This window comes from Macrobrachium nipponense, chromosome 43 (genome assembly GCF_015104395.2).
Source record: "Macrobrachium nipponense isolate FS-2020 chromosome 43, ASM1510439v2, whole genome shotgun sequence".
Lineage (NCBI taxonomy): Eukaryota > Metazoa > Arthropoda > Malacostraca > Decapoda > Palaemonidae > Macrobrachium > Macrobrachium nipponense.
Window position 1 is genome coordinate 7,807,193 of NC_061104.1, and position 21,451 is coordinate 7,828,643.

General features: G+C 36.9%; 1 protein-coding gene across 1 annotated transcript; it reads right to left on the minus strand.

The window, feature by feature from the left end:
• Positions 1–1,050: 1,050 nt before the first annotated feature.
• Positions 1,051–21,433, minus strand: LOC135214033 (venom protease-like). Its single transcript, XM_064248150.1, has 10 exons — positions 21,263–21,433; positions 16,906–16,962; positions 14,990–15,148; positions 12,913–13,012; positions 12,075–12,225; positions 8,778–8,920; positions 8,304–8,470; positions 6,432–6,533; positions 5,741–5,898; positions 1,051–2,608 (listed from the first exon to the last, which is right to left on the minus strand). Exons 2-10 carry the CDS (start codon positions 16,952–16,954, stop codon positions 2,435–2,437), a joined length of 1,203 nt encoding a protein of 400 aa, XP_064104220.1. The 5' UTR covers positions 16,955–16,962; positions 21,263–21,433; the 3' UTR covers positions 1,051–2,434.
• Positions 21,434–21,451: the final 18 nt, after the last annotated feature.

The window sequence follows — 21,451 nt, forward strand, 5'->3', positions numbered from 1 at the left end:
GTACGGTATTGCACGGTGAATCTGAGCCAGCGGTCGGGTATCTATTGTAGTAAGTCTAGCCCGGTGGGTGTGTCAGTCAGACGGCGCGAGATGTTTGCACTGTGGTGGTACCTCCACTCGGTTTTATACCATCGGCTGACGCAACAACCACTAAACCGGAACGATGCCAGATTTTTCTTTCATCCTCAAGGTTTCCCTTCCTTCTTAGAAGGTCAATGCATAAAGAATAGTCGTACAATATGCTCAAATGTTTTGCCTGACGTGCCGTGAACGTTAAGCGTTCTTTAAAGAATATTTCTTCAAGTGATGCAACATTGATTATGAACACAAAGGACGCGGAAGCTTATGCTGGTCACGGTGAGATGGCACGCGTGATGTCATCAACGGGACAGGAAAAACAAGCCATACAAAGGTGTTTTTCCTCTTTCTACGGCTGTGTTGGCAGTGAATGCCCCACACCCAATATAATCCGTTCCTGTGATGTTAAAAGAAGTTAGGAAACGGCATAACGAGCAAATGAGGGATATTGCGCCATCTTTCGACAAGCTATGACTAATTCTTGCATCACCTTATCCCGCATGGAATGTTCTGGATGACCCACTGACTTCGCATCATGTAACCAGATCTTCAGGGTGGATTTGCTTGGTTTATCTGTCCCCCTTTCAGTTAGAGTATTTGGTTATTTTGTATATTTCCAACATTTCAGTGTCTATTTCCTTCTCCGCTCGGTATGATTCAGGTGGTTTGTATCAGTCTTCAGTGTAATTATTCATCGTTCAAACATTCACACACATTTAAATTTAAGTATTTATCGAGTGGGGACGGTTTTAAAAAACTGTGTAATTTTCAATAGCATCGTCCTGCTGTCATAAATAAGGATGATTTCATGGAATCAGGCAGTTATTTGTTACTGAAAGGCATACCGATTGTTCCGCAGAGATCATTGCTTTAAATACCTGTTATCAAAATATGCCTGCAGTCTTCCAGGTCAAGACTGTAACGGAATGGATTTGTTTCTTTTATCTATGATGTTAATAAAACACATAGAAATGGAGTTTGATTGTTTTATGTATTACAAAAAAGATTTGTATTTAATATTTAGTTGTTCAAACGTTTTCATTTACGTTAAGGATATAATGTTTACAACGCTTGAGGGGGAAAGTCTTGCACGCGTCTCGAGTAAGCTGGAGGTTGGATCACGCTTTGTTTACATAAGAGGGTATACAATAGCAATGGCTCCTTTGTTTATTTATTGTTTAAAGTTCTATTTCTTACATATTCGTTGCCATTTGTTTGTGAAAATATCTCTTCCGTTAACTCATCCCTTTATTGAAGGTATTGAAGTCTTAAGGAAGGTTCTTTGTCAATTTTTATTTTATTTCCTTATATTTTCAGAAGGCATCACATTACAAATAATAATAATAATGTAAACTATAATGAGTTTCACTTATCTATAAACTCATTTTGTGAAATGAAGTGGCATCTATTAGCATATGTAGAGCTAAATTTCACATTGTTTACAGACAACCATGAAATTCAATAAATAAATACAAAACAACTGACTTAGTCACAAAATAAAGCACAGATGAACATCGCGTCGGGCAAAATCAAAGCAGTCCTTCATATTTCATTACGAATCATTTTTATAAAAATTTCATTGAAGAATTAAAAGATCTCCACACACCGAACATTCTTCCCTTCACTGAGCATTTCAGTGGCTATTTCGTTTTGAATAAACCTTTCTAAATTTTCGTGGGAGGCCGACGGCAAGGAACATGTTCTGGGAGGCGAGTTACGGGTTGTGGGTGGGCTGGGAGACTCACTCAGATCACTCTAGACCAGCTGCATTCTGGCCTCGCGAGGAAAAATCATCAATAAGATTCACAATACCGATCCATTCAGCTTTATAAGGCTATGCCAATTAATTGGGTTGAAGCCCTACCTAAGAACTTAATAACGTACAGCACCTATAAAATATGTCCCACTTCCGTGTAAATGTATTTAATTTATTTCTACCATTCTCAGTGTTGGTGACTGCTCATTATGCCAACAATTCATCATTATCTATTTCGTTTATTACATTGTTTATTCATGCCTCCATTTCCGGAGTAGGATGAAAAGCTGTAGATTCGTTGCTATCTTTGCATTGCAACAAATAATAACCTATTAACCTGTTACTTGATATCGTAAATGACAACAAATTATTTTGTTTCTACAGCTCGTGGAAATGAATATGCGATCAAACAAGAAATAATGGTGATCTTATTTCAAGCACCAGTTTCTTAACACACAACATTACTTATCACAAGGCCAACGTTCAAATGAGTACAAATAAAGAATTCTAATGTTTCGTATGTTACGGATGGTGTGGAGATATTATTCAAATATCTCAAGTTGACTGTAGAGATACAGGCGGGGGAGAAACCACCTAGTCCTAGACGACTGTGCTTTGAATATTGCTCACGATCCAGTCTATAAAAGCGCCTACTCGAGTGTACACGCCTGGAAACTCGGTTGTGGCGCAGCTGACCCCGTGAGAGACGATTCCAATCAAGTAATATCTGTCGTTCCTTGGGTTGTAGTAGTTCAGAGGCCCTCCGCTGTCTCCCTGGAATGATAGAAAAACAATTCAGTCGTGAGCAATGTATACGAATATTGTATTTTTCTACCGTTATGTAAATGCTGCTATTGGAAAAGTAAATCCACAATATATCTGTTTGATCTTGTTATCTAAAATATAAAGCATGCGCTTTCTGCTTTGTATTTTAAATAACAAGATCAAACAGATATATTATTGCGGATTTACTTTTCCATTGTATTGACTCATGTGATTGTGAGTTTTCTTTGAAATGCTGCTATTGCTTACATCATAGTCAACTTTTCGAATAGAGTTGAATTATGTTTAGTGTTAAAACCGCCTATATTAACAGCAAAACTATAATGGAAACTACACGTCTTGAGAAACGTATTGGTACCCTCAATTAGATATATTATGGTTAATAGATTGTGACAGTGAGAAGATATATGATTTTGGGGCTTCAGTTTTGGGGATTTAATAATGACTAAATTATCCTACCTACAGGTGTAATAGGTACTAGCTGATGGGGGTTAAGCCATTACATGAAAACAGGCTAAACAAAATCATAATTGGATTATATTTCCATTCTTGTTTGTCATATTGTTTCAAAATATTTTTTTCCTTTTTAATCTGATATATATATATATATATATATATATATATATATATATATATAGAGTCACATATACACACACACACACACGCACACACACACACACACACACATATATATATATATATATATATATATATATATATATATATATATGCTTTAAAAATCACAGTAGATGCACGTGACTTCATAAATAAGCGAATCCCACAGGAAAATGATAGTCAGAAATCCAAGCGCTTTCGTCTTTACTAAGACATTGTCAAGGAGCGAATGAAATACAATTGGAGAGAAAGGTCTCAGGTACACAACAAGATCTTGTTGTGTACCTGAGACCTTTCTCTCCGATTGTATTTCATTCGCTCCTTGACAATGTCTTAGTAAAGACGAAAGCGCTTGGATTTCTGACTATCATTTTCCTGAGGGATTCGCTTATATATATATATATATATATATATATATATATATATATATATATATATATATATAAATGGTGACCGGTAATAAAATCACAGGAAATAAAGTCACATGAACTTGTTGCCCCAGTGCTTGGCATGTGTGACTAAACTCTATAAATCAATTAATCAACCAAACAATATCTAGGGAAAGATTGACGTGACTTTTTCGTGTGACTATTTTCTGTGAGTTTTATTTTACCTGTATTCATATGTATATTATATATATATATATATATATATATATATATTATATATATATATATATATATATATATAAATCTCATTTAAAAAAACCGCTGAACCAACATCAATTTTGAAGATTTTAAAATCATATCTTCCACGCAAGTAGGATGGGCACTAGCTACCTTAGAATGCATCATGCTACAACTACCATCCCCTTGTTAAACACCCAGACAACCTCCACACAACTATTCATAGCTTAACTATACTCTGTTTTTTTCCATCTGTCCACCCGGCTGTGGTTTTTGCGTATGGTAACACTGCGTCCCGGGCTATAGATAGTTACATTCAGCTTCCATTCAACAATAATAATAATATCCTATTTCGAATATTAACGGTGTAATTAGCATACAGTAATTTACTAAATCACTTTTCAGGTGCAAATGTGGACCCAGATATCCTTTGATTTACCTGAAACTTACACATAGCGTAACTATTTAAAGCCGGGGACGCAGTGTTACCATGCGAAAACACCACAGGCGGATGGACAGAGGGAAATAAACAGAGTATAGTTGTTTATTTATATTTTGGTACGTTCTTAAACTTTTACTTACCCATTTTCATTTTTTTATGTTTTAATTTAATTTTTAATCCAGTTTATGTAACTTATGTCCGTCTTCATACTTCATAGTGATTTTTAGATTGTTTCTTTATTTTTTTATAAGTTTTTAAGTATTTATTTTCTTATGAATTGCTGCCTTGCAACCTTGAAGATACAATAAAATACTGCGCAACGCCGTCGTTATAATAAACTGTGTTTTTATATTCGTGCTACCTTTTCCTGGATGGACCTTTGATAGCTACTATATATGTGTGTGTGTGTGTATGTGTGTGTGTGTGTGAGTTTGTGTATGTATGTGTAAGGAAGGGGCTAGGATGTGTGGAAAATACTGGAAAGAGACTTTGGAGTGGGAGGGAGGGGGCCGTGGCCGGAAGTTATGTTTGTTTGTTTTGTGGAAGCAGCTCTTCATTAGAAAAGGAAAGGTTGGGAAGTTAATTGCAAATGAGACGAAAAAAAAAAAGTCTGAAGCTGTCAAGATGAATTCTTTGCGTAGTAATTGTGGTGTACGCAAAATTGCGATGGTGAGGAATCTGTAAAGGTTAGCGTAATTGAAAGGAATATCTTAAAATGGTTTGGTCATGGGGGAAGATTGGAGGACGATAGCATAGTGAAAAGAGTTTACAGTTAGAATGACAGGAAGAAGGAGAAGAAGAAGACCTATACACCCCTTGATAGATGAGTGAATGAGGTATTGGAAAGGCAGGGCCCTAACATCCAGGAAGCGTGAGAGAACGCACGCAAAGTAGAGGTGAATGGCGCGTTTATTTCTGGGGGGTCGACTCACCGCTGATGACACTTCTGTGAAGGAGCAAGTAGCAGCTATAGTAGATTCACATCAACCGTGCATTTGATGTCTAGGCCAGTCCCTTACGACGCTCCTGGTTGGCTGTCGATAAGCCAATCACAGGGCTGGAAACTCTCAGTCTCTCGAGAGAGTTCTCATAGGCAGGATGTATGTTCCACCTCTCCTGAAGGATAATTTTGAAAGACGTATCCCTCAGGAGAGGTGGAACATAGATCCTACCCCTGTGATTTCTCGAGAGAGAGACTGAGAGTTTCCAGCCCTGTGATCTGCTTATCAACAGCCAATCAGGAGCGTCGTAAGGGACTGGCCTAGACATCAAATGCACGGTTGATGTGAATCTACCATAGTGCGCATGTAAGTTCTTTGCACCCGGGTTCTTCCACGTTTCAGCAGCTGAAGTATGAATATATTGCAGTGACTGTTACGCCGTTTTCTATACAACCAACAGTCAAAGTTCAAAAATGAAATGCGTAAAAGTTACACTTACACTGCAGGCATCAGTGGTTCCTTGTCCGGCGCAAATGTTCGTTTGATCCACCACAGTGCCAAGAGTCCTGGTTCTGTAAACGGTACTGCATGGCTCCAAAGGCACAATGGGAACGTCGGCTTCCATGAGCACATTAGAGGATGTGGGAGCTCTAGCATCTAAAAGGAAAACCACAGGTTACAGAAAGTTGAAGCCAACTGTCATATCGCTAAAACGTTCGAGAAAAATGTTGTGAAGTTCTAAAAAAATATATAAAATAATTTGCTGAAATGTCTGTGGCAGACTCCAAAACTATCATATTATTCTAGTCCTGTTACTTTTTAAGAAATATTGTGTAACTATAAGAAAATTATATCAAAGTATACTAGTTGTTTATGTAGTGAAATTATACTATTTTCTCTGCTTTCTCCGTATCTGGAAACACTCATGACATCACTGATACAGACTAAAAAAATCAACAACAGAAAAACAAACAAAGAAGTGTAAATATTAGATCCTTTATCAAACTTTAAAACTACACGGTAATGTTAAGAAATTTTACAAAACTGAATTAAAGGGTAATTGTCCAGCAATATAACTCAAGAAAGGGTACGAAAATGTTCATAAATTACAAACGACAGCATGAGAGACCAAACCGTCACCAAAACAAAGAGAAGTCAGAAACATGACATGAACCATTACAGATACGAACCGAATGAAAAACGACCCCATCCAACGACAGTTGCATTTTGGTTCTCGAACATGCTGTTCCTCAAAGCCGGTGCTATGGGAAGGCATACTGGTTTCACGAAATCTGAAAAGAAGAGGACAAAGGAGTTAAAATCAAATAAAGGTTTGGTTTGGTTGCCATTCATGAATATGACTGTGTCAGCAAACTGCAATCGTATTTCTGATTACCACAACCAAAACATTCCGAAGTACCTGGTTTGAAGACGAAAAACCGCCGAAGGCAAAACTGACTAACATATCTCTGTAATGTCTTCTGGGATCACTAGTTGGAAATTGGATAAAGTTTAGACCAATCTATACGTATATTGCAGAACGAACCGCTCTCGTGTAAGTAATGGCGCTCGGGCACACAAAAAGTCATGAATATAAGTGGAAAAAAATATACAAAAACTCATAATTGAAGCTTTAGAATGGTAATTTGGTGGAATATTTACAACTGTAAGCCACTGCACTGTAGTTTGTATGCCCAGCACGCTATAACAGTTATGAAAAGATGTCTTACTTTCGTCTGTAAATACGATTAACAGATACGTACTTTTAGATTAATCAGACGTAACGAATAACAGTAACAGTGAAGAATCCTAATACTAAAAGTGGACTAAGCCATCACGAAAGATCTTTACAGCGGTTTCCGCATTCAGATAGAGCATAACTACTAAGCTTCATAGACAGGCCTTCACATTTTATAAGTAATGATATTAAAATGAATAAAATAATCCATTCACAGCCAGTGAGTAAGCTGAACTGCTGAACCTGACATAACTGTATACAGCAAGGTATATATGCATGCATTACTAAATGTAATGGTAATTCACTTATTAACGAAAGCATAAAAATAATTAGCTACCGGTTCAGAGACACATCTGTCCCACAATATATGACAACACTTTCCGACTTTTCCGCTGATGCTGATTTTCTTTCAATGAAAGAAATAAGGAGATATTTAGAAATTAGATATTGCCAAGTCTGTGCGGCGTAAGAATTGTTGTTAGGGCTATAAAGGGATACAGGATAGTGACAATATATGTTACATTTAGAACAAGACTGGTCAGATTGTCCAGAGGATCGTCAGACCAAGGATACCTTATGGATATGTATTATTGATTGTGTATTATATCTGGCGTCACAACATCTGGGGGATATGTATTAGCTGATGGAAAAATCTTGAGAGAAAAAGAAAGATGACAGACAATTGTTATCAAGATCAGGTCTTCATATACCTAGAGAAGGCAGATTATGTGCAACTGATATAAGACCTTGGCGTATCAGTGATACAACTTTCATGCAAGAATAAAATGGTTGTTTATACATAAGAGAATGCCTTTTACATATCCTTCACATTGTCAGCTGGTCATTTCTAGGCATCAGAAGAGTGGGAAAACTCATGCCAACCCGGACTAGTACCATAGAACATAGTCTGGAAACAGGTGGAGAATTGTGGAAACGAAATCACAGGAAAGGCACGAGTGACGAAATTTCACTGTTGGGCTTTGCGTAGCAAAGCTTTGGCAGCCATGACGACGAAACTCTAAACGTACGTCCACACGGTCGAACAATGTGCGACGGACAAATATTGCTACCAATTAACAATTGTCTGCCGGTCTTTGCCTTATGAGCAGAGTAAAAGCAGAGGTATACAACCTCATCTGGTAGCACTGTTTGTTGCCAGATCTACTTCCATCGTTTCAACGCTTAAGACGTCATCCTGCTTCGCCTATGATATGGTAACAATGTGTGTCCGTCGGACATTGTTCGACCGTGTGGACACATCTTTATAAGGACTCGGGGAGAGAGATCAGAAACAGAACAGAAGGTGATCAGCGTAAAAACGAACCATGGAATATGGCGTCCTCCTCCAGGATCAAGAGTTCGATGTCGTTAGCTTTTGTGAAACCATCGTAACCATTCGTCCGCCGGGAAGCAATCCTGATGTCCTGCGGGATGAGGTTGTCGGAACCACTCGTCAGGTCGTGTTCTCCTACTCGCACGTGGGTCCTTAACCTTAAAAAGAAAATAAATAATCAAAATTCAAGTTTAGAAAATAAACAGGGACTGCAACCATATTTTGTGTCGTGATATTCTTGATAAAGTCCATCTATAATGAAAGCAGTCCCTGCTCTTTTAGACTCTAAAGGCCTTTAGAGTTTATCTTTTGTAAACCTTTCAAACGAACACCATACTCTTTGTAGTTTGGAAGCTAGAATTTCAAGTCAGTAGCCAGGGAGGTTTGTTCCATATGAATATTTAGTAATTTAGTAATAATAGAATAAGAATTATAGTTGCAAGAGCTTCAAGAATTCGCACTTACTCCTCTGGGACGTCGGGGACGACGAAGCAGTGGGCCGCTGACAGAACGTGACGTACGGTGATGAGGGATCCTCCACAGATGCTTTGGAAGCCGCCGTTAGCCGTGGGACGGCCGACTGCCGTAGCCCAGGGCCAGATGCCGATCTGATGTTGCCAAGGAAGGAGGTCACGTTATTACAAGGTATCATTTTTTTTAAGGGGTCCACAACAATAAAAAAAAAAATGTTGCTAGGCCGTGTATAATTTTTAAAACTTTACAAAAAGCTTTTCGAACCCTTCCCTGGGTTCATCTTCAGTCCAAATGAACAATTAGGTATACCAGGTACTGAGTGTACCTAATTGTTCATTTGGACTGAAGATGAACCCAGGGAAGGGTTCGAAAGCTTTTTGTGAAGAGTTTTAAAAATTATACACGGACTAGCATAATTTTTTTTTTTATTATTGTGGTCCCCTTAGAAAGTTATATATACTCTGGCGATAGAGAGTTTTTCCCAGTTACAAGGTAATTTATTAATTGTTAATCTCTACATTTGTACTAACAAAAAATGAATGAGATTTTATCGATGACACCAAATTTTAACGTCAAAACTATATTCGATATTAATCAGATGTCAGAACAGGGATGTTAGTATTTATGTAACACAGAATCATCTGGATGCAAGAACATAATTGTTTACCAAAAGGCATTAACCTTTATTTACTCTGGGTTTTGTGCATTTGTGCTTCTGAACGTAGTTTTAGGCATTGCAAATCATTATCCTTACATATTACTGTTATGTTATTTCACAATGTACTTACATTGTTGAGAAACAAGCTAAAAGGAATTTGGCAAAGGTCGCTATAAGAGAGCGCAGGTCCTCCAGCGAAAAAAAATACAGTTAAAATAACGTATATATGGAACAACTCAGAAAGAACTCTTTTGTTGGAAGGAAAATATGGATGTAGAAAATGCTTCGAACCATTAATAGTGTGGTCTTATTTTAAGCACGTGCTATTTTTTGTTGTACGGACATCACAAAATAGCAAGAATAGAAACCTTCAAGATAAAACGCCAATTTTACGTTGTTTTGGCGATACGTTTTTATCTGGAATTATATACAGATTTCATTATTTTTTAAATTTAAGGTGTACGTATGTATACATGCGTGTAAGTATGTAATCTTAGAATTACATAAATAAATTGCGAAAGAGAAACGGTCATGGTCAAAAAGTTACTAAATATGGTGAATCGAGCCAAATTTTATTTTAAAAATCCATTATTTTTAATGAATTCATTAATAATCAAAATTGACAAAAGTCCTCCAAACCGTTCATTGGCTTTGTAAAAGTGCAGGTGTCAATATGATCCCTAACCTTCGGGTGAGAGGGTTGGCTGTGTCTTAAGTATTCAAGTCTGACCAAACGGACTCCGTCGCATGAATAAATCAACTTGGTCTACAGGAACTAAAGTAAGGTGGGTCAGGAGACTGTTTAAGGTTGGAATGAAGAGATGAGAAAAAAGTTCTCTACCTTTTAGTAGGGAAAAAATATTATTCAAAATAAAGGAAAAGAGACTGTGAAGATATGAAATCAAATTTTTTTCTAGAAAATTACTTATTCTTCACTAGAACGAGAGAATACAAAATTTAATACGATTGGGGAAATTGTCCTTTTTTTTTTTTACGGCACGGAACGAAATTTTACCACAGTCGAAAAAAAAAGTTCTCTATCTTGATCTTACATGTGGTCTGCACTTTAGTATGGAAAAAATATGATTCAAAATAAAGGAAAAGAGACTGTGAAGGTAATGAAATCAATTTATTTTCTAAAAAAATTACTTAAGCTTCACTAGAACACTAGAGAATACAAAATTTCATACGATGTGGAAAATTGTCCTTTTTTTTTCTTCTTTTTTACGGCACGGAAGAAATTTTACCACAGTCGAAGTTAGTTGTGAATTTTGAGGACAGTATGCTTAGCACTATTATGATTATAAGAACAGTGAAAAGTTTTATGCCGATGGCAGCTATTCTTCTGGATCTAATCATAAACTTCGTGGTTCTGGGTCACTTATTTATCATTTATGATCACCATAAATTATTACGGTTTAGGAAGCACAAGTAGTGCAACAGGACCACGATCTAGAACTTGGCCTTTTTGGCCGAGACGTATATCAAAGGATTAATTGTTCTGGGGTATAATTTTGGTCATCTGTTCTTATTTATAACATCGAAAAAAAAATCTTCAACACTGTCCGTCATTTAAAGTTATTTTGCTTTATAGGTCAAGAAGTCAGACGACCTGTGCAACACGAAAGTTACGTAAAACTGTCAGTCATTAAAAAAGGTTTATGAAACAAAGAATGAAACTTAGCTTCATCGCCGTTTTGAGTAAAAACAGGCTAATAGTAATATAATTAGAGTGGAGCCATACTTGATTAAAAGGGCGCGTGTGTGTGTGTGTGATTCTTTTTTTTTTTTTTTTTTTACACCAGTCAAGAACTTTATGAGTCCCAGGTAAAAATGTCGGAGTGTCTATACGTTTTTACTTACTTATGGCGCAATCATCAGTCTTTCAGCTTGTCTACATGTTCTTAACTGTTCATATAAATGGAGTCAATATAAGTATTTTTATACTTCATTCTCTAAGGTATATTGCCTAGATAAGTAATCGTCTTGGGTCTTTTTAGTCTTGCACTGAGACACACCATATGGGATATGAGATATTTAACGGAAATGGCCAAATATCAATGACTGGACATTAAGTGTCACTTTTCTCTATTCGTGTTTTTATTACCAAAACATTTTCTGTAATAGATTTCTATAAAAGTGACGTAACAACAACATCATTCCTGCTTTAAAGAAAACCAGTCATTTTTCCAGTTCGAAAAGTGAAATGGCTATAGTAGATTCACATCAGCCGTGCATTTGATGTCTAGGCCAGTCACTTACGACGCTCCTGATTGGCTGTTGATAAGCCAATGACAGGGCTGGAAACTCTATCGAGAGAATTCCCATAGGAAGGATCTATGCTCCACCTCTCTTGAAAGACGTATCCCTCAGGAGAGATGGAACATACATACTGCCTATGTGAACTCTCTCGAGAGACTGAGAGTTTCCAGCCCTGTCATTGGCTTATCAACAGCCAATCAGGAGCGTCGTAAGGGACTGGCCTAGACGTCAAATGAACGGTTGATATGAATCCACTACAGCCTGGAATGGCTGGCTAATTCGGTCAGTAGGAAATTCAAGTTATTCAAGAGGAGAAGGAGTGTATAGATGGCGATGTTCCAAGAACACTGAAATAGGAACTTTCTCACCTCTGCTTCTTCGCCCCCGAAGACTCTTTCGACGGACGGCAACCCGCATTCGTTCTGGCTTGGGATGGCGACCGCGCCTCCCGGATTATTTGGGGTGGCTGCTGGGGAAGTTGTCGTTGGGCAGCAGAAGTGGATGCTACTAGGAAGCAATCTGCAACCATTCAGAGAGAGTTCGAGTAATTCTTTTGTTTCACGTCGTGATAAAGTTACCGAGTGCTTATTCAGTTGCTTGCCGTTCAAGAAAGGCAAAATGGCATCGTATTATCATAATTTTTGAAGAACTTAGCAAGGAAGCAATAGCTTTATCAGACAGAAGAATATGACTAATTTTTGAAGTACTTAGCAAGGAAGAAATAACTTTATCAGACAGAAGAATATGACTAATTTTTGAATTACTTTGCAAGGAAGCAATAGCTTTATCAGACTGAAGAATATGACTAATTTTTGAAGTACTTAACAAGGAAGAAATAACTTTATCAGACAGAAGAATATAACTAATTTTTGAAGTACTTAACAAGGAAGAAATAACTTTAATTTTTCACAGAAGAATTAACTTAAATTTTTGAAAAGTACTTTAGGCAAGGAAAGAAATACTTTATCAGACAGAAGAATATAACTAATTTTTGAAGTACTTAGCAAGGAAGAAATAACTTTATCAGACAGAAGAATAAAACTAGGTTAAATTCTTGGGGCAATCTATAAATTCAAACTTTCATAGTGTGCTGGTGCTTTCCATTGCAAATTTAATTGTCGGGAAAATTCATAGAAATTTCTGTCAGTTTGTCCATCTGACATTTCTCTCTCTCTTTGAATAAAAGTGAGCGCTCTTCTCAATTACCTGCAGATCCTTCGCCGAAGAAAAGTGAGTGTGTTACTGTCCCTGAGTTGTTTCAGAAGTGGCACATAACTTTGGCACTGACTTATTGGACCACATGTACCTGAGTGTGAAGAAAAGGAATAAGTTTCTTCAAAGAGAATTTTACTTACAATTAAGGCAAAAATAATTCAAGTATAGAATTTATTATTCTTTATCAAAAAATAAGCATTGTTTACTGATTCACTTATTATGATTATTATTTCAGTAGATGAAACCTATCCACATGGATCAAGCCCACAAGGGCGATTGACTTGAAATTCAAGCGTCCAAAGAATGTTGGTTTCAACCTCCCAATGCATGCCAAACACTGCAGTCGTAACTGATCATGATACAAGTGATTTTCCACCACCAGGGGGGAGACGCAAACCCGCGACATCTGAGTAGCAATCGCAACACTAACCACTATCCCAGCTGACCTCGCACTAATGTGACTACGTCGTGCAAGAAATAATATCGAAATAAATGTGTAATTAGCGTGTCAATAAGACGCACATAAATCAGGATTATTAAAAGATGTAAGAAAATGGATTCTGGGCATCTCATAACCATTCGCTGTATGCCTATACTCTGTTTTTTCCATCTGTCCACCTGTGGTGTTTGCGCATGGTAACACTGCGTCCCAGGCTTTAAATAATATCCTATTTCGAATATTAACGGTGTAATTCGCATACAGTAAATAATTAAAAACTTTTCAGTTGCAAATGTAAACACAGATATCCTTTTATTTACCTAAAACTTACACATAGCGTAACTATTTAAAGCCCGGGACGCAGTGTTACCATGCAAAAACACCACATGCGGATGGACATGGAGTATAGGCCAATGGTTCTTGAACTTCTTATCACCAAGCCCCCTCTAAGAGTTGGTCTTTCCGTCTACGGTCCCTCCTCGCTCTCATTGGATCTATGAATAAAATTCCCGTCCAGATTTAAAGGGGAAAGAAAACTAGAGAGAAGGGATTTCGAGGGATAGGGAGGAAGAGAGGCAAATAATGACAAAACACGGTCAGCCCAACGAGTCCAATGAGAGTAGTTGACTATAGGAAACTAACGTTGCACGGCGATACTTTTGCATTCTTTCATAAACTTCCGAATATTAGTTCCTCACTCTGGTTGAGAGAATAACGAATACAATTAGAGAATATCTTTATTTTCCCTAGGGCTCGAGCCTCCCCTGGAAATTGCCTACGTCCCCAGCGGTGGCCGATTCAAGGACGGGGGCCCACATGATCACGTTTCACCCACCCCCCTCCCCATTGATATGAACTATAGAACATGGTTTTCTTTCAATAAATCATTATTAGTAGCAAAAGTTTGTTTAGTTAATGATGATTTCAACATCAGTAACAACAACAACTACTACGACTGTGTATATATACATACATACATACATATATATGTATATATATATATATATATATATATATATATATATATTATATATCTATATATATATATATATATATAGATAGATAGATATATATAGATATATAGTCATAAATATATATACATATATGTATATATATATATATATATATATATATATATATATATACATATATATATAGACATAAACATATATATATATATATATATATATATATATATATATATATAGATATAGATAAAGATATATATATATATATATATATATATATATATATATATCTATATCTATATCTTATATATATATATATATATATATAATATGTATCTATATCTATATCTATATATATGATAGAATATATATATATATTATATATATATATATATAATATATATATATATATATATGTATGTATGTATGTATAGGTATATATATATATATATATATATATATATATATATATATATATATATATATATATTTCTATAGATATATATATATATATATATATATATATATATATATATATAATATATATGATAATCTAAGTAGGCCCCCTCTGACAGATTTCTAGATCCGCCACCGTTCCCAAGTTTAAGAACCACTGACCTATTAAGTAGGTAGGACCTCGAGTAATGAAAGACTCACTCACCTCTCTGCTGATCAGGCGTCGTGCAGTCGTTCGAGCCTGGTGTGGTAGTCACCGGCGGTACTCCGTTCCTGACGCCTACTCCCAGGAGTTCAGACAACCTGTTGTTTACCTCGGCTTCGCCTTCTTTATTTGCTGTGGTCTCTCCTGGGAAAACGATCCCTAGTGAAAGAAAAAAAGGTTAAGTATATCTCTGTTTAACCAGCTGTCCGCACAACATCTCTTCTAGGGCTGGTCCGAAGAATTAGATATTTTATATTTTAGACTTACCAGGCCATGGAACTGACTTACAGCTCTCCTATGGCTGGCCCAAAGGATTAGATATTTTATGTCTCAGTTTTACCAGACCACTGAGCTGATTTACTTCTCTCCTATGGCTGGCCCAAAGGATTAAATGTTTTATGTCTCTCAGTTTTACCAGACCACTGAGCTGATTTACAGCTCTCCTATGGCTGGCCCAAAGGATTCGATATTTTATGTCTCAGTTTAACCAGACCACTGAGCTGATTAACAGCTCTCCTATGGCTGGCCCAAAGGATTAGATATTTTATGTCTCAGTTTTACCAGACCACTGAGCTGATTAGCATCTCTCCTATGTCTGGCCCTAAGGATTAGATGTTTCATGTCTCAGTTTTACCAGATCACTGAGCTGATTAATCAACAGCTCTCCTATGGCTGGTCCAAAGGATTAGATATTTTTGTCTCAGTTTTACCAGGCCACTGAGCTGGTTAACAGCTTTCCTAGGGCTGGCCCGAAGGATTAGATATTTTTACGTGGCTAGGAACCAATTAGTTACCTAGCAACGGGACCTACGTACAGCTTATTGTGGGATCCGAACTACATCGAGAAATGTATTTGTATCACCGGAAATAAATTCCTCTGATTCCTTGTTGGCAGAGCGGGGAATCGAACTCAGACCCTGAGATCGGTAGTCAAGCACGTTACGGACTCGTCCAACGAAGAAATCCTAATGAAAGGAGTTATATGAAATCGTTCAACGGATAATAATTTTAATGAATGACTTCCTGTAAGTATCTTATTTTCACCAGACCGCTGAGCTGATTAACAGCTCTCCTAGGGCTGGCCCGAAGGATTAGATTTTTTTAATTTACGTGTCTGGGGACCAATTGGTTACTTAGCAACGGGACCTACAGCTTATTGTGGGATCCGGAAAACATTATATCAAGAAATGAATTTCTAATCACCAGAGATACATTCCTTTAATTCCGTGCTGGTGGCAGCTGGGAGCAAACTCGGACCACCAGACTGGTAAGCCAGTATGCAACTGATTCGTCCAGTGAGGAATTATGACTTTCTTTAATGTTGCCTCACAGCAACAGTCATGGTAAGCGAACGTTATTTATGTAAGGTAGTTAAAATTAGACATTTTAAATGTAATCAAATGTAATTTGTAATGTAATAGGTTTCGTAATGCAATTAAAAATGTAATAAAAACAAAGTGTCTAAATATAAATGTCAAATCATATCAGTCGTTATAATACAATAGATAAGTTCAAAAAACATATGTTAAAAAGAAATTGCTTGAAACTTAAAATATTACATGCAAAAAAGTCGTTGGAAACTTGGGAAATAAAAAAAATGAAAAAGTATTGGTTAAGCATCAATTGTTATACTGCAAATGTTCAAAACAAGTAAATATTACTTAGAAAAAGAAAAAAGATGGCTGAAGATGATTTTAGCATCAATTGGTCCCTGTGCAAAAATTATTTGACATCTTAAAAGGCATCGCATTTTTCCACTGCCACACTGTGACAGGGAAAGGAAGGATACCTTAAAAACTAGATTATTTTTAGAAATAAATATTTCCCAGTGGTCATACTACGCCAAAGAATGTCAGGTGGGATAAGAAAAAGACAAAGGGTTAATAATTCAAGAATTTCTGTAGGATTTTGTTTACCTTGAGCTGCGACGAGCGAAAACTTGAGAATAAAAACGCCAATCTTCATTTTCCTTCCTGAAATGAGAGAAAAAAATTAATCTTACGATGGTGATCATTACTCTTATTCTAAATGCCTGTCCCTTTCTTTCCTTTTACTGTAGCTCCTTTCACATTATTTTTCTTCCATCTTACTTTCCACCATCTCCGAACAATTGATTCATCATGCAGCTGCGAGGTTTTCCTCCTGTTACGCCTTTCAAACCTTTTACTGTAAATTTCCGTTTCAGCTCTGAATGACCTCATAGGTCCCAGTGCTTGGCCTCTGGCCTAAATTCTATATTCAATTCAGTTCAATCAATGCCTTGTCAGGAATGAGCTTTAGGAGGATACTTTCATATAAAACATATTTATAAGTCGTGTAGTACATTACAGCGTAATTATCGCAAATATCTCTTTTCCCCCTCAAATTTTTAAGTTTATGTAGAAAAAAAGTTTTTTTTTTTTTAAAGCTGTCAAATATCAAGTTGATAACTTGGAATAAGATGTAAAAATTGCTTATTGATTATCATTGTTGTTATTATTAATTATTTTATACAAAATACAGTACAAATTGGACTTTAAATCTAATCAACAAGAGATACTAAATGATTCGTTCTGGATTCCTCTTGCTGAGGGGCGTCTGCTCCTCTCTCTCTCTCTCACTCTCTCCTTCTCCTCTCTTCTTCTTCTGAGAGAGAAGAGAGAGAGAGAGAGAGAGAGAGAGAGAGAATGAGTCCTTTAGTATCTTTTGTCGAGTAGGCTAGAGATCCAATTTGTACTGCATTTTGTATAATATATTCAATTTGACAAATACCATATTATCATTGTTATCATTATTCTGCAGTCTTTGATCATTTCGAAGAGGCAAGATTGAAACTGATTTACCGAGACCTGAAGAAATTAATTATATTTGCCTGTAGGTTATTAGATCCCATAGTAAAGCATCTGTCTTTATAGATATGGGCGATAATGTTTTATAATAATTCTCAAAAGTGGAAAGGATCAGTTTTAAATTATTTTCAGGGGAAGTCACACTTGCGTTTACAATTAATATCATGAACTAATAACATATATTGCGCTCCTTAATAATAACGCAAACAATAACTTGAAAATGTACGGTGATTATGATAGAAAATTTGTCTAAGTTTGAGGAATTGCCTTTTTTGGCTTACTTAAAGCAAAAAATAATAAATAAATAAACAGTAACTGCATCACACGTCAGTGTCAGTCATTCAGGGGAAGGGGAAACGTTTAGAACATGAAAACTTATTTCATTTCTATATCCCAATTTCTCTATGGACAGGATGGCATTTGTGGTCAAAATTGAACGGATGGAACCACTCATTCTCTCTGTCCCCCAATCGTGTATTTGAATATAAGACAATAGAATATAAGACGATAGGAGAGGAAAACATCTTGCAAGCACAAAACTACGAAGAATATGAAGCGAAATTTGTAGATGCATCGCGCTCACGAATGTTATAACTGAAACCTTAGAACTCGATCAGCAAACGCCTGAGGTAGTTGGAATCAGAACAAGGGGGTCTGCTCACTTCTTTCCTATTTCATTGTCTTCCAACTTCTATTTTGTCATTACTAAACTAACTTATTCACGAACAATGAACCCGGATGCTCTGGAAAAAATGTAACTAAAAAGATTTTGCGTCATTCTCTTCCGCTTGAACATATGATTCACTTCGATCTTACATAATACACACCCACAAACACAGAAGGGCACCTGCAAACATTAGAAGTAATTATGATTAGAAGGACAGACAAACAAAAAATGTGTCTAAGACATTTTCACGTTTTGGATGTCGAACAAAATGACGCGATTGTCTGGAAAAAAAAAATAAATAAACAAGTCTAATAAAATAAAGAGAGACCTATGCTCACTTCCCCAACGCTCGCCTCAAGGACATTCCTTCCATTGACTTCTATCACTGTCGACCAAATTTACATTTGAAATTCATTTCTACCTTTATGAAGACAGTTTCAACAAAGATAGCTTCTATCATAAGGAAACATATGTACTGATACGAAGATATTGCATGAAACGTATTATCCATCCGTGGAGAGGTAGAGCCATTTTTATGCGTTGCACATGTTAGCTTCAAGGTATGACAATTTTAACGAAATCCAACATCATTTTGTTACCGCTTCGACTCTTGGCGCGAGTACATTATATATATCTATATATATATATATATATATATATATATATATATATATATATATTCCTATATACATATTATTATCATCATTAGCCAGACGAACTCTATTCATATGGAACAACCCCAGAGTAGCCATTGACTTGAAATTCAAGCTTCAAAAGAATGTAGTGATCATTAGGAAGAAGAGAAGGTATAGGGAAATCCAGAAAGAGATGTATATACAGTATAACTTTGAGTAACATAATGCTATTTGGATACACTTCGTCAACTCCCCCTCGGGGGAAACAGGGACAGCGTGAATTTCCACGATTACATTGACTAGGAAAAATGAAATCCCCATCTTACGGAATCTCTCCAACGCCACGAATAAAGGGAAATCATTCCAGTGTCTTGAATGTCTTCCACGAATAAGACAGCAAGAACTTGTTTTCCTATTACGTCACTTCTTACCCCAAAGAATAGTTTTTATTTTCTCTCTGGGAAAAAAAACCACTTTGTGACGTCAGTTGCTCATTCAGTCAGCGAATTATTCGTCGGCTCATGGTGGCTGGGGGTGGGGTGGGGGGCTGGTGGTGTTGGTGACACCCTTCGATTTCCAGGAAAGACTGGTTAAAGTGAAATATTTGTTACGTAGTACCTAGACACTGCTGTTTATAAGATGTAGTTATACAAGATTTCCTAGAAATTGTTAGAAATTGTAGGTGATCGCTGATTGTAGAATGGAAATGGAATATAGAATTTAGTCAAAAGGCCAAACGCTGGGACCTGTGAGGTCATTTACGAAGGGCCACTTATGAAGAATCTTTGTAGGTCCTGACAGTAACATGTGTCGCAAAGAGAACATGGACGGTATCAAGGGGAAACAGAGAGGGTCGTTTTCGTTATCAATCGCAACACGATAGAAAGGAAATTGAGAGTAGTGGGTTTAAAAACTATAACAGGAAAACCTCGCAGTTGCACCATGGAATAATCGTAAAGAGAGGGTGCATAGCAACATGGACGGAAGAAAGATATGAATGGAGGTACAGTAAAAGGAATGAAATAGGTCCCGTTTCGCAGTTGACCAACAACTTACTTTTTACAGGGAGGGCACATGTCAAACTTTCATTCGAGCTGTTAGTGTTTTTCTTTGTTATCTAAATCAAAATCCACTTACGAACGTTCTAAAGCAACCTTTACTCGTGAGACAAAGTCTGAAATAACGAACCAGGTCGGTCCAGTATTTCTCTGAAAATTCCATTTCCAGATCATGATTCCAAACAATTCGATATGCTATGGCGCCTTACTTTAAATTATAATCGTAGAGAACTGAACCACTCTGAAATTGAATGGCAACTGTTTAGAAAGCGTGTGGTTCATCGTTTTATTGCTTTGACGCATTTCCTGGCTGGACTGAGAAGCTAGTGCCCTTTCCTACCTAGTTCTTGATTTAAAAAAGAAGCGAGAGGGAGAGATTTCGTCTATCACAGGAATTCTGGTCCCTGTTCATTTTGAAGAGCATAAGGATGTTAATGGAACGTACAGCTACACTTTACAATAAGTCTGTTGAGCCATAATTTACATTTATTTTTGTGGTGATCAAAACCCCCCATAACCCGGTTTCCCTTCTTTATAACTGGACAATCGAACGTCACAACGAATGGAAAAGAAAAGTCAGCCAGCGATTAGACTAGAACACTTCAGAGCAGTGTTGGAAAACCTGCTTGCATGCGACCCAGTTAAGGAACAAAAATGGATCTCTATCATTCTAAACAACTTATAAGAGTTGACAACATCCCCGCCTATAAGTCATAAGATATAATAGCTTTATGCTGGCCAACTGGTTATAGGCTTTTTAGTAGAACTCAGATTGCACCACTGACTACAAACACTAAGCATTTGCTGCGCAGTACACTTCGTTCACATATAGTAACTTAATTGGTTATAGTCACGACATGCGAAGAATCGTGAATGTTTTGCCTCACCGAAGAATCTTGTGTTATTCTCACAAGATGTAAAATATTTTTCCCGATTTTGATGTTTTCCTAGACCCTAAATCTCACACTGTCACGTATCCGTACAGAGTTGTGTAGCCTTAGACTCAACAAAATCATTTCTCAAACCACTATAAAAAGCAAGATCACTGACCGAGCAGCACCACAAACGTAGGATATCAAACCAACCTCTTAGTGACGCAGCTGAGTAAGAACTGGCTGGGAATAAAGATCTCGCGGGCTTGGGGTCCTTGGGGACCTGCCTGTCCAGGTATTCCCAAAGAAGGTTGCCGGTGCTTCTCTCGTCCAGCCAAACTGGTAACTGCTTCTTACTTGGGCCACCACGGTCCACCTCAGGAGTTTATCTTTGCCCTAGGC

Excerpts from the sequence above, each read along its gene's own strand:
- LOC135214033 (XM_064248150.1), bottom strand. The coding sequence starts at position 16,954 with ATGAAGATTGGCGTTTTTATTCTCAAGTTTTCGCTCGTCGCAGCTCAA. Across the intron at positions 12,226-12,912 it reads CTTCGGCGAAGGATCTGCAG|ATTGCTTCCTAGTAGCATCC; the intron begins GTAATTGAGAAG and ends GAATGGTTGCAG. Across the intron at positions 8,921-12,074 it reads TCGGGGGCGAAGAAGCAGAG|ATCGGCATCTGGCCCTGGGC; the intron begins GTGAGAAAGTTC and ends TGGCAACATCAG.